Source organism: Ischnura elegans, chromosome 8, assembly GCF_921293095.1.
Source record: "Ischnura elegans chromosome 8, ioIscEleg1.1, whole genome shotgun sequence".
Classification (NCBI taxonomy): Eukaryota; Metazoa; Arthropoda; class Insecta; order Odonata; family Coenagrionidae; genus Ischnura; species Ischnura elegans.
In genome coordinates, this window is record NC_060253.1 from 104,232,905 (window position 1) to 104,247,161 (window position 14,257).

Below are 14,257 nucleotides of genomic sequence, written 5' to 3' on the forward strand. Positions count from 1 at the left end.
ACAGCTTTGTTAACCGTCAATATCCCGTTCACTTTAGATGTCAGCACTAGAGGGCAGCACAGGTTTTAACCATCGTTGTGTGAATGCACGATAGTTCCGACGACGGCTGGAACTATCGTAATGTAAATGAGGCATTACCATCGTAAAGTGGCAACGTTCGGAACTACGTGAACTATTGTCAGGACATGCATTCACACGGCTAGTTCGGCCAACTATAGTTTGGACGATCGCTCGGACAATCGTAATCTGAATGAGGCATTACCTTTAATTAATTTACTGATTGTTATACTTAAGCGTGATGCCATAATAGCCAACTTACTTCCTGAATTAAAATAATAACTCTATTGCCAACTGTATGTACGAACGAATAGAATATGATATTATTTATCATTGCAATAATTCGGTTTACAATTGTAAGTTTTCAGCAGCTGAAAATTTTGTTCTATGAAGTCAGCTGTCCATGTTGATTATCGTTGCTATGGCTGCAAACCCTCTCACTTCGTATACTCCGTACACTATAGAAGGGGCATTGCTGATAGCGGGTCCCTGGTCGACTCCATTCACGAAGAAGTGAAGACTCCCATTATCCCTCTTCATTACTCCAATTGTCTCCCCAACCTGGATGAAGAAAATACAGTGTATATTTTGTCAAATACAGTGAAATGGGCTGACTGTTTACCTTGCGGTGACTATTTGCCACCAGCCGGAAATATATAAAAAAGGTTCAACTTCCAAGACGAGCTTATAGTTGAGATAAATCTCATATATTCCGATTGACAAGTCTAATACTCCCAAGATGGATAGTTGTGTTATTATCTCATTACACCTGAAGCTATCACCATTTTCTTTTAAAGTTTATGAGATATTCATATCGCCTTCAAACTTTCTATTGCACCTGCTAGAGATATCACTGGAAAATAACGGTAAACAGTAATTTGTATCTATAGTAAATTGGAGTATAGGATATCTCGTTGTGATATCCTAATATCTGTTATTTATATGAAACAGTCAGTGATTTTTTACAGTGAATAATTCAAATATTTGAAATTTGAGTGGAGACGCAAGTTTTTATTTCATTTTCGGGCGAGTTAGAGTCACCATTTGAGCAATCATTACATTTGGGTGACTCCACCGAAAAGATTTACCCAGAAATTAGTTCCTGAACTCGCCAGTCGGAAATTATTTCCAACTTCAGAGCTGTGATGTGATAAATTTGAAATGCGATATTTTTTCTTGTGTGTAAGTGCCTCCCATGGAATGTAGATATTTCTCAATAACAATTATGGTGTTAATATGACTTACCAGTTTTCTTACCCAAGAATTATATTCTACTAGCTGACCCGACGAACTTCGTAGGTACCGCCTAAGATTCAATGAACTTATAGTTTAGTTGCACCATTTATAAATAAAGAGCGGCTGTATCGTTTTAATCATATTTGATTTATTATAAATAAAATGAGAAAATAATGATGAAATAAAAATTATACGCATTCAGTTGTTGGCTATTTGTGTTATTAACAGTAAAAAAATGTTTTTAGGTCGAAGTCCGTAGCGTAAACTTGGCTCGTTCACGGGGCAGATTAAGGCAACGCTAGACCGACGCTTGACTGATGCTCAAAATAGTGTAAGAAAAGCCCCTATGAAGCAGCATTCGTATCTTTAGGCGCGCCAGTTATAGTATCTCTGTTTGGAAAAAATGCACTGCGTAAACACACCACGTTGTGCCCTACACATTCGGGTTTAATGTCTTGCGTCAAGCGCCTTCTCATAAACAACAGTTTTTGTTTTGTTATCAGGCGCAAGATAAAGCGAATGAAGCTAAATAAAAATAGCGAAGCGAAGCAGGGACGCAGCGAGGGGGTTTTTGGGGGTTAAAACCCCCCCAAAAGCTCAGAGAATCTTTTTATAAAACATTTGGTTATTAATATTAGGGGCACGGATGAGTCACAAAATATTTAACTGTTCACACAGCCGCAAAACCTACCATTTTGAACCTTTTATCCTAAAAAATGTCTGGGGAGGGCCCCCACACCTCTCGCTTACCTTGGCGGGTTTTCTATGCCCTACAGACCCGCCAGTATTAGCTGCGCCTATCCTTAATTCCTAGCTACGCCCTTGAAGCGAAGGAAGAAATACAGCGGATGGTTTACCGACTCGTAAACATGCCACATATTATTTACCATGAGAAAATCATGGGTTTTCACTGACACATGCGAACAAACATCACAAAAACTGAAAGACTGACCATGCAATTTGTTAATCGTTATCACGAATGCAACACGAATTGGAAATTGAATACGTTTAAGCTCAAAAGGGCATATAATTTGGGATCATGGAATCTTCGGATTGAGAACTTCCTCATCTTTGAATTTTCCTTTGAGTATAGTGGCGTGAATCACTTTCATTGTCAGTTTTTTAAATAACCAAACACGTTCCGTTGGATAGTCTTGGTTGGTTTAGGTTTCGAAAGATCATGAACACAGAGCCTACCTTTAGCTGTAAATCGTGCCGTGGTAATCCAGTTGCGTCCAAGGACTTTAAATATTCAGATAGATAGTTGGTGACTTCGTCTTCGTTTATTACAAAGTTAAAAGATTAGAATTCATGCAGAGTACACGGACATTACTGATAATCAACAATTGCTTGGAGATTTGTTTACACACACGGTAGTTATGTGTATGCTGACAACTCAATTCGAGCTGAGCTTACCTCTAATTCAATTATTTTAATGCTATTTTAATATTACTTTAATATTTTTAACATGTTTGAACTTTTAAATTTTTTTTAAATATTTTTAAAAAGATCAATCAATACATTAGTATAAACGAAAAAAAAAATATTTTTTTGGCCGTCTTAACAATCAACTCCTAAAAACATATCTCTAAGATAAAGTTGATTTTTTTTGTGAACTTTTCCTATTTTTTAATGTCCTATAAGATATCCGGGGCTGAGACGAATCCAAAGAGCCTAATGTCACTAAAATCGGTGCAGCCGTTCTCGAGTTATAAGTGTTCTAACTAACACGATTTTCGACTTTCTTTTATAAATGTAGATGATACATGGTCACCCCATGACAGGGTGTGACAATCCATCCTTTTTCAAACAAATACACAAGACATCGTGAAATAAATAAAAATTTGGAAACGGGATAATAGTGTTGAACCACATCATTTCTCGACGTAAAATTACATTTGAAATAAGAGAGAGTTCAAGGATTGTTTAAGTAATTTTAATATAATAATGTTCAAAAATTGAAAAAAAAACAACCAAGTCGATTTATAATGTAATTTACAGGAGATAACTGGCATGGACGATAAAAGAATCGGATGACTAAAGTGATTTACTTTCAAAATGTAGAGTTCAAGAAAAACTATGAATATCAAATGGATAGACCGTGTGAGTAATTTAGAATTTCAATGAAGGGTAGGAGATAAGAGAATTCTTTTGGAAACCTTCGGTAAAAGACGGGACAATTTATACGACTGCATCATGAAACATGATGGAATAATGAAAATTATCGAGTTCAATTTTTTTATTGTGACTATTATTCATGTATTCCTCTCAGGCTCTACACCACGTTAAACCAATCGCATCAGAAACCGTTCTCTTCCATTCTTGAGACGTGTTACTGTCTGAATGTCGAAATTCAAACTGAACCGGATTTATCGTTTGGCGAATACAACAATGAGGCTCAGGTGTCTTCTGACTGGTTCATGATCTTTTGAAATTCTTTCTGTACTTTCCCCACGTTTTTCATTTGAAATTGATTACAGGTGTCCAAGTATTGCTTAGATGAAAGCCAGTATCACGATATAAAATTTTTCGGTATGAGGTGGATATCGATGGCTACCTTGATTATGTGGTCCCATTAGCGTTGTGAGTGGCAAAGAATTTTTGCATCTGATGAAGAAGGATATTTGATGAAGAAGGATGTCACATGGTGAATTATGTTGGTACTAATATGAAGACAAGCCGATGGGATAATTGAGAGGAGGGTTGCGACAAACCTATCTTAGAATTTATGAACGTTAATGATGATTGCGGAATACGCATTAAATTTGAGCTATGCCGGTGACCAGAGGTTTAACTTCGTTTTTTAGAATTGTTGTGGAAATGAATAGATCACATACAGCGGATGATAAATCATAAAAAAGCGAAATTTTTCGGAAAAATTGCAACGCTTTAATCTGCCAACCTATATTTTTTTTATTTGTGTTTACTAAATTGAATACTTGCAAAAGTAACTGATTGCTTCAATTCATCATCATTTTCACAAACATACCTTCGTGTTGCATACGTTGGATCCGTAGTTTGGAACAACAACCTTATTCTCTCCATACACATTCACATCGTGGTAAATCCATGTTCCTCCACTGAAAATGACGAAAGTCACACTAAATGAGTTGATGCTGAAGACGGTCATGGGCAGCAATGGGCAATTTTATATGAGTGGGTTGGAAGCCAAGGTGTGCAAGCGATTTCTCTTTTCTATACAGAGTAAGGTACAGAAATTAGGTATAGAAAACATACGAGATCAATTAGATACTCAGCAGTGCATTTGGTTTTCCATTCGATGTCAGCGGAGAACAGAGACTCACTCGTATCCCTTGGCAACCAGGTTTTTGTGTATTTATTCTAACAATTACCTAACTCAGTTGAGAAAAAATCACTTGTACCCCTTCGCTTCCAACCCACTCATATATGCGCATGCGCAACATTCCTTTGGGGATTTTAGTTTTTTAGAAAGTTAAAGGCACAGAAACGGAGAGCAAAATAAAAAATGGTCGTTTAAGGCGGATTTTTTTGTCACGGATAAGAAACAATTGCAAACATTTCAAGATGATCCAATTCATGAGTGGCCAACCATTTATTTCGCAATAATATAACTGGCTTACAAATATACATGATACTCATTCTCGATGGATGTAAAATTTATCAAAAAACAGATCAATCCAGTTACATTGAAGGGTTTTTTTTCCGAATTTGGCCTCAAATTCAAATCCAAATGCGGTCAATGTTTGGTAGCAAAACAAGTGAACGCCAACGGCGCGCAAGGGAAGGCTCACTTTCACGGGATCAGTTCATTTAATCATGACATCCTTGTTGCCTGGAGTTTTGAATGGTTACTCATTACTGAAGGCAAAAACGACATATTAAAGAAATAACAGGACACTTCACCTGAAGTACATCGAATCATGAAGCTTCACTTCGTCAGGAGAGTGGGCCATAACGCCAATTCCATGACAGTGACTTTTGTCAGAATACCTCTTGTCCAGTCTCACCTCGAATAGTTCGTTATCAGTTAGAGGTCTATTGGTAAATACTGCAGAATCGAATAAATTCTCCAAACTGAAATAAAAATTTCAATGTCGCTATTAATAATGCGCATAAATGTGGATGGTATAAATTAAAGACGAAATATTTAATAACGTAAATTAATAACGTAAAATAATAAAGGAACGGTTAATTTAAATAGTTAACCTCATTTTTAACGATAATTTTAATGCTAAGTTTTTTAATTCGTTAATCCCAAATAAGGCATAGAATGCGCATTCATTTTTAGATATAAAACGCTTCTTGTTCAATTACTCACTTGATTCTTTGCGCAGACAAGCCGCCGTTGAACAAAACCACATTTTGGCCATGACGATGGTGGAAATGTAACCCATTATCAATTCTCCTTTTTGACACGATTTGGTTGACATGGCCATCTGGAAATCAGAAAAACATTATAGATACGTCTTAGGTCTATTAAGATCTGGCTAATGCCAACGCCAGGATTTCCTCCGCTCAGCCTTCGATATCCATTCCTGTTGGTCGCCTTCTCCATACAAAATGAACGAAATGATTGACCCCAGATTATCTATTTCCGTGAAATAACGCAAATTTTCAATCGATGTATAGGGTGTGAGTGAAAATAAGCGAAAAAAAGATCTCTGTGTTATTTTGTGCCTTTGATGTGGAAGTTAAAAAGTAGAAATTAATGGGGATAACCTCAAAAATCATTTTTTTTTCGAAAAACTCCTCCTTTGGTCCATACAAACGTGAAACGAAAAATATTTCCCGAAATTTCGTGGCTGTATCGTTGTTTGTTTGGGCCGTGCGTTGTGAGTGAATAAATCAGAGAGTGTGTCGGTTAAGACTCACTGCTTTATAGTACATATTTTCAGGAGGAATCTACATGGTGTATCAGTTATGATACACCCGTCGTTATATGTGCAGTGTGGTTCTCGAAGCAGTCAGTAGGTGCCAAAGGTGATCAGCTTGTAATTATGTTGGAAGAAGTTAGCTCCCCGCATGAGAAACAGGTAAGAGGATTTACCCGAGTGATATCCGTATATGTAATTAGTAAAGGTTCGGGCGCCAATTAGAAGTTTACAATGAGTAGGGGAGTGATGGGGCAAGAGTCCGCATGGGGCAAGATGCCTTTTCCGAAATATTTCTCTAAATACCTGGATGATGCCACTTGTTGTCAATCAGTTTCATTAACGTGACCAAATGTAACACAGAGTAAGACAACAAATGACAGAACGTGAGTTTTTCTTATTTTTCAGTTTTACGCAACGTTTATCTAATTTGTTGGGCCGCGTAAATTTTGTATGTGCTTTGGGTATTTATTTAATTGCTACATTTCTCTAGCATTCCTTATATATATATATTCTTTGCCTAAAAGAATCATGCAGTCAGCAGGTTCGCAGCCCACTATGTGGTTGTGTTATGGCGTATTAGGTGTAGCAAGTGCTGTTGGGGCAAGTGTCCGCATGCGGACACTTGCCCCACGGGCGCTGACTCCTGTCCCACTTTATAGGATTGCTTTTTCTATGACTTCATAGTTTCTGCCATAAATATTATATTAACTTTTTTAAATAATTGTATTGAAAGAAAATTCGGAAACTGAGAGAGAAAAACATATTGGGAAGCATTAGGATAACAAATTTTGGAGATTGTCTCTACGTACACGTCTTAAGACGGTATGTGCAATAGAACATATAGCATGCAATGATTAGGAATTCGAAAAATATTACCTATGTCCAGAATTTTATATGCGTTTTTTTAGTAGATATGCATCACACTGCCTGTTCTTGTACACCTATCATTGTACATGCATGAGTATACATTCCCCCAGTCATTATTTTTCCGAGAAATCGTTTGGAAATGAGCTTGCAGTTGGAGCACCTCCAGGAACTCTTTTGCTAACGACAGATCCGGTATCCATTAATTTAGACATTTATAATGACTGGCTGAAACATTTTAAGGGAGATCCAAAACTCGCTGCTGATGATCTAGTTTTGTCATGGAAGGCGGAGAAGCTTTTTCACCCTCAAATATTTCTTCCTTATACTCCCTTACCAAATTCATGTCCATACAACCTTCCACCTTGAGAATTTTACTCTACTTACTATTTACTGCGTACAACAATACTTTGCCTAGCATCGGGACGCACATGTATCTCTTGAAAGCATTAGGCCATATCCAAAAGCATTGCAAGCGTAAAATCGGTGTAAAAAATTCAAAGTAGTCTGAAATTCTTACGAGTTTCCCCAACACCCAGAAAATAAACGTGAAGATATCTAAAAAGAAAGTATAGGGTTGTAGTACTAAGCGTCGGTTTCTGAACGGCAAACAGGGCATTCACTTTACAGGAAAAAGTGATGTTGACTATGTAGGTTGTGGAACATTGTACTCAGATCCACCAATTGTTAATTAGATAATGTGCTATGAATGTAAAACATGGAGGAAAGATCCCTGCACCTTATTTTATGGAAATAGAAAGTTCACATGCAAAAACTTTGATTACGACTCTTGCCCCATAATGGGAGGACTCTTGCCCCACGTGAGGGGCAAGTTTCCTATTTTTTTCTCTTACGTTTTGGTGAATAACTCCAGTTATTAATTGATTTTGCAGCAATGGAAGATGAGTATTGTAGTACATGAAACAGGGAACTAATTGTGAAAAAATAAAAATAATGGCTTGAACCTGAACGCATAATTTTTATTATTTTTTTAATAAGCGTACTCTTGCTCCTCATTCCCCTAGGTAAAATGAATGCCTTTTGTGGAAAATGTCTAAAAATAGGAGCGGTGAGAATAGCAGGGAAAACTTCAACAGAGTTTGATATGAGTAAAGGTGTCAAGCAGGGAGACAGCCTTAGCCCTCTATTATTCATCATTTTGATGGACCAAATACACAAGAAATGCAAAAGAAAAACATCAAAGTTCAAAGTAGGAAACTATAGATTAAGGTCAGTATACGTCCAGTCACTACTATATGCAGATGACATTTTATTGATTGCCAAGAACAAGAGAGAGCTGCGAACAGCAGTGGAAGAATGGGCAAATACAATTAGAGACCATGGAATGAGAATGAATGTGGAGAAAAGCAAAGTTATGGCCGCGTCAAAGAATGAGGTACAAGAAAGGTTGAATATGTCATGGGAAGGGCAAGAAATGGAACAGGTTGATAATTTCGAATACCTGGGGACACAAATTACTTGTGATGGAAGACCAGTCTCTGAAGTGAGACACAGAGTCCATAAAGCAAACCAGGTGTATCATCAATTAAGCAGATCAATTGTTGGCAAGAGAGAAATGTCGGAGAAGGCAAAGATGAGGGTGTGCACAACTATTTTCCAGCCAGTACTGATGTATGGAACGGAGAGCCTTACCCTACTAGATAAACACAGGAGTAGATTCCAAAGCCGTGAGATGCGATACCTCAGACGTGCAGCAGTACGCACTAGAAGAGATCGAGTGCGAAATACAACCATCGGAGCCCAATTCCATCAAGACTCAATCACAGAAGAAATGGAAAGGAAAGCACTAGGACATGGTATGGACATGTGGTTAGGATGGATGAGGACAGGAAGCCAAGAGAGGTGATGGAAGCAAGACCGGAGGGAAGGCGAGGAAGAGGACGGCCAAGGGCTGGAGTGAGAAGGAGGCTATGTGGAGAGACTGGTAGCCCAGCGCGGGCTGAGTATGAATGATGCGAAGCGGCTCGCTCAGAATAGTAGGGAGTTTAGAAAAGGGCTGGTGGAACCCGGCGTCTAAAAGCAAAAGAGGATAAGAGAAAGAAGAAGTAAAACATATCTATTTAATGTAAAAGTTGTCTATCTCCTTAATGTATCATATGTGATACATATTAAAATGTTTCCTTAAAAATAAATAATAGGAGAAAAAGTTATTAAAATGTAGAAATTGAAGCTTTTCTGGATATTTTATATGGAACATTTTTTGTACGTATTTAGGTATCCATGCAGTTAAGGGTTAAACTCGACTCATTAAAAAATCATGCGAACGGACTACGTACCAAATTTAAAGAATTACATGCTTGTTTATTGCCCTGTTGCTTCTATGGGGAAAAATCGTTTGAAAACGTGGCATGTTCCGTGATAATTTTAAGTTTACCATCCCCAGTTACTCAAAAAGTATGGACTTATTTTGAAAAAAAATTCCACCCCCGATAAGAAGTGGCGACAACCCTCAAGGTGGTTTCAAACAATTCAGGGGTGAAAAAACAGCATATTTGTAACTTCGATGACTGGAATAATTACCTTTGACGAGGATTTCCACGTGAACCTCACGATTTTCGCCGCATTCCACAACGTTGTGAGTGGCCTCCATCTTAAGGTCAGCACTGTTTTTGGCTGCATCCTTACTGCGAGCAGAAAACGCGGTCATCCACTGGCCATCCGAATTATTTAAACGCCTATTGTAAGACACTTTCAAAACATTGCGCCTCACATTATTAATTGGGCAGCTACCGTCCGACTCTCCTCCTGTAGACGCGATCTGTAGCGCCAGAAGTACAACGCAGGCGGAAACGGTCCACTGTTTCATGATTTTTATAAGTAACTGGTATGTTATAAGAATGTCTACCCTCCTTCGATGATAATGGGCTTTTCTGCGCTGCCTTTCTCTCCCTAATCCTCGTATTCACTGAATATATACACTCTCCAGAAGCTCCATTTATCAAGCCTTGGGTTTCGTCATGCGTGAAGGCGACTTGAACTTCAAACCCGACGACTTCTGGCCCTTGAACTGAACTGAACCGATGAAAATAAATACTCGTGTCCTTTGAGTGTGCTTTTTTAACTCGACCATACGTACGGTTTCAAGTTTCAGTCAATCGACATCATAAAATATCTTGATATAGCTTTATGAATAATATGAAATGTTGAGTTGAATATCCCTAGCGAAGAGGATATGCGTCAAAAATAGGAGTCTCCTTATTGCTGAAAATATATATGCGTAGAAGCAAGGAAGCAATTTATTAGGACTTGCATTGGGAGCATAATTTTGTTTTGGAGATGAGGCATGGGATGCTATTCAGGATAAGCGCAGTAATAAATGGCTGATGCTATTCTGCGGGTCATTATTACACCGACCGCGTATTCTGAATGAAGGGGTGTAATAATTTTGTTCGGAATAGCACCTGGCTATTTCTTGATCGAGCTATTTCGAAGCTCCGCCTCTTCCCGTATGAAAAACTTTCTGAACACTTTTAGCAACCAATGAGGGAGAAGGTGTTTTATATATTTTTCTGTATTTTACGGAATGTTGCTATATTTACATTTAAAAATTATATTAAAACCTTGGATGTATAAAATACGCTTTGAAAATCTCATTTAGGAAATCAGCTGTTTGTTGTGGTTGTGATAGATTTCATAATGCCTTCAGACAGGTGGGTTAGGTCATAATTTCATAGATATAATGATGATTTATCGGGCATAAATATTGAACCAATTACCAATATCCGATCGGTCGTTTAACGTGAGATACATGCTATACGAAATGATCATTGAAAGCTAAATATGTTTGATTTTCTTCGTAATTGTGTTCGGTTTCGAAGTCATTAGCTTGTTGCATGTAAAAATAAAATGTATCAACTTTTATTTTATTGCTCGTGAGGATATAGCTTTACTGCATGACCTAGAAGCTTTCGTTTCTAATGCTAGCTTTATATTAGATGAGTCCCTAATTTCAGTATTCATTCTCCGTTTTGGAAATGAAGTGGGTGGCAACGTCACAGCTATGCTTTCACGTATAATGATGGAATAACATCGATATTTCAGCTGCAAATGTGGAAAAAGCAGAGGAAGGTGATGGTGAATTTGAGGATGAATGGAACAGCTGTGAAAAAATGAATGTAACAATAGTGAATCGTGTGAAAAGCTCTGTTTTGTTACTTACTATTGTTTTCGTATCAGCTGATTTTAATATGCTCACTGAAATGTTTGATAGACCCTGAACTGTGCCGATAAACTGAATCTTAATTGTGTGAAAAACTTTATTGTCTGTAGAGGCAACAATTTGTATTGAATTCAACATGATAAATATTGCATCAATGTTGTTCATGGATATTGCATTAAACGTTTGTGGTGAATCATATATGTACGGAAACTTTATTGGTGTTCGGAGAAATCCTTTGTTTTCAAGCAAGTGCAATGGAAGTCGACTGCCCGTGTTATAATTTAATAAATTTCTAGTTTTAATTGTAGAAGGTAGCGAAAGTGGAGAAAGCAATTTCGACTCGTAGCATGTATTGGTATATAATGTCCAATTGAGGAAATGAACGGCTGATCAAAATATATGGTATTATTGTGGTAATATATGGTATTATTGTGGTAATATATGGTATTATTGTGGTAATATATGGTATTATTGTGGTAATAAATGGTTTTCATTGAAAGCTGTAACTATTATTTTATTTGGCGAGTTAGTATGTTAACAAAACCTTGAAATTTTCCAAGAATCGACCTGATAGCCCAGATTGAGGATGTTTTCGTCGCACGTCAAGTGTTGAAATAAAATTATGCATTGTAAATATGAATGCATTACGGAAAATTTGGGCTATTCGTAGTAATTCTTTGCATTAATTGTTGTTGTTTACGTACTGTCGATGAAGCAAGCTTGTGCTCCACATATTAAGCTTGAATGTTAATTTCTACCCAATTCGCTTAGCTAGTTAAATATTCATCACTTATGCTACGATTATTTAATTAAAATAAAGTAGATGTAATTTAATTTTTGGCTATTATTCCATTTTTTAATACGTGATTAGGTTACTTTAACCTCGGAAAAACAATCCAACATCGCAATGCGCACGTTTTCTGGGGTGTAATACCGAATAGCCCGACCTGGGAGACGGTGTAATATTATTGCAACCCTACCTGGTGCGATTCGCCGTTCAGAATAGTGAATTGCAACGGCGCTATAGCTATTTTGAGAATTACGCCTTCCGGTGTAATAAAACACGGATTACACCCGTTCTGAATACCGTATTGCACCTGGGTTGCAATACGCAATATTATTGCAACTTCGGGTGCAATATCGGCGAATAGCATTCATTCTCTGAATTGACTTATCTTTTAATCTATTCATTCTCTGAATCTATTCTTTATCTATTCTTTCTCTGATTCGATACACTTGCTTGAAATGGCTGCTATTCCATCCAGAATAGCAATCATGGGCTATCACAGCAGCGGAGAAATCAAGGTTTGCAGCTTACAAAATGAGAAGTTAAAGAAAAATGATGAAGGAAAAATGGATTGATCGAGTGAGTTATGAGGAGGTTCTAAGGAGAGAAGGGTCAATAGAGAAGTTTATTGAATGCCTTGGGTTTAAGACGAGACAATTTCATCGGCCACGTCATGACAAATGTTGGAATAATAACAATTATCGTTGGCCGACCGGTGTTAGGCAAGGAGAGCAAAAGGCAGACCACGGTTGAGATACGATGAGCTGGTGATTAAGGACGTAAGCAGAAGGATTATTTAGGTGTTAAAAAGATGCCCACTTTCGAATGTTAGTATGCTATGTAGACTAATATGATCCATGACGGCACAAACAGTCAGAGTATTTTTTCTTGGGAAATTTAATATTATCCTTTCAAATTCAGGAATCTGCCCAAACGAATCCCAATACACGCCTTTTTGAGGGGGATTAGTACGTATATTTAGATAATTACGAGGGACATTTTTTTTTCAAGCTCCGATGGGCCATGAGCAGAAGACGAAATGATTGATTAAAAATCATTTCATTTGCAAATATTGAGCATAATCGGCATAATCGCCTCGGCGGTTGAGGAATTGGTCGTTCCCGTGGACAATCTTCGCTATACCTTCTTCATAGGGTGTTGCCGCCAATGGCTTCCAATGAATGTTGCATTTGTCCTGAAGCGCATCGCCCGTTTTAAAACGCTGCCCTCCTGGCCAAATCTTTATTTCAGCGTGAATGCGGGAGTCACACGGCACTAGGTTGGCATTGCATAGCAAGTTATCGAAAATGCCCCATTGAAATTGCTCAAGGAGCGGTTGGGCTGCATCAGCGCTGAGATAACGGGCGTTGTCATGGATCGGAACACTTCCAGAAGTCAGCATGTATCTTCTTTTGTTTTGAAAGGGAATGGACGTAATGTTTCATACTGTTGCACACACTAGCCACAGTGCATTAAAATATTCTTCTTTATCGGCATAAAGGTTAAGACATGTCAATACTAAAGCCATTCGGCGAGTTTTCTGGCTATCGCTCCGCAGTGCACTCTTTTGCGGGAGAATAAATTTGTGGCAGTGTAGATAATGAGATTGCTCCTAACCATAAACTAACAACTTACGGTCAGAAATGACTTGAGGGTGTGGTGCGGAGGACGCGCAATTGCCCTAACTGCGCAGTACCTGCTTGCCGCTTGTATGGTGTTTTTGCTGAGCTATCGCAGGTTGAAAAATAAACGGCCCTCGTATAATTAAAATGACATTAATGCCTTATTATTTGAGGGTAGTATAATTAATTGAAATTTTCAATATCTGCCATTCATAATGAAATTTTTCATATTAAAATATGAACTAATAAATGGAAAAACCAAATAATCCTAATAAATAATTGAAATCGTTTTTTTGCCATTTTTTTCATTTTGTATTTGAGAAATTGGTGAAATTCCTCTCTATCATTAAACTCGGAGGATAGTTAAAAATATACTGAGTTATATATATGTTACATACCTAGGTATCCAGGGGCGAATATAGATTATATATCCATCTGAGCAATATTTTTAATATTTCCTATTATTTATCATTAAATGTATCGCCAATTTTGAACTAATCAAGGTTATCCAAAGACGGTTATATATTTACAAATTGTACTTATTTCAAAAATAATCTTCTTAGCAACTTGAGATGCTTAAATTTTAATTTTGAATAAGAAAAATGTAAGAATTGATTGAACAATCTGTAAAAAGTACAACGAATCATATTTGAAA

General features: G+C 37.4%; 1 protein-coding gene across 1 annotated transcript; it reads right to left on the minus strand.

The window, feature by feature from the left end:
• Positions 1–34: 34 nt before the first annotated feature.
• Positions 35–9,902, minus strand: LOC124163926 (neuralized-like protein 4). The gene is made up of 5 exons (XM_046541041.1): positions 9,555–9,902; positions 5,594–5,711; positions 5,179–5,349; positions 4,283–4,373; positions 35–618 (listed from the first exon to the last, which is right to left on the minus strand). The coding sequence occupies exons 1-5, from the start codon at positions 9,838–9,840 to the stop codon at positions 451–453; spliced, it is 834 nt and encodes a 277-aa protein (XP_046396997.1). The 5' UTR covers positions 9,841–9,902; the 3' UTR covers positions 35–450.
• Positions 9,903–14,257: the final 4,355 nt, after the last annotated feature.

What these genes read in the sequence shown, in the direction of transcription:
- LOC124163926 (XM_046541041.1), bottom strand. Translation starts at nt 9,840, where the DNA reads ATGAAACAGTGGACCGTTTCCGCCTGCGTTGTACTTCTGGCGCTACAG. An exon ending in CATGATTCGATGTACTTCAG is followed by an intron (nt 4,374 to 5,178) that starts GTGAAGTGTCCT and finishes CGTCATTTTCAG; the next exon opens with TGGAGGAACATGGATTTACC. An exon ending in CCAACGTATGCAACACGAAG is followed by an intron (nt 619 to 4,282) that starts GTATGTTTGTGA and finishes TTCTTCATCCAG; the next exon opens with GTTGGGGAGACAATTGGAGT.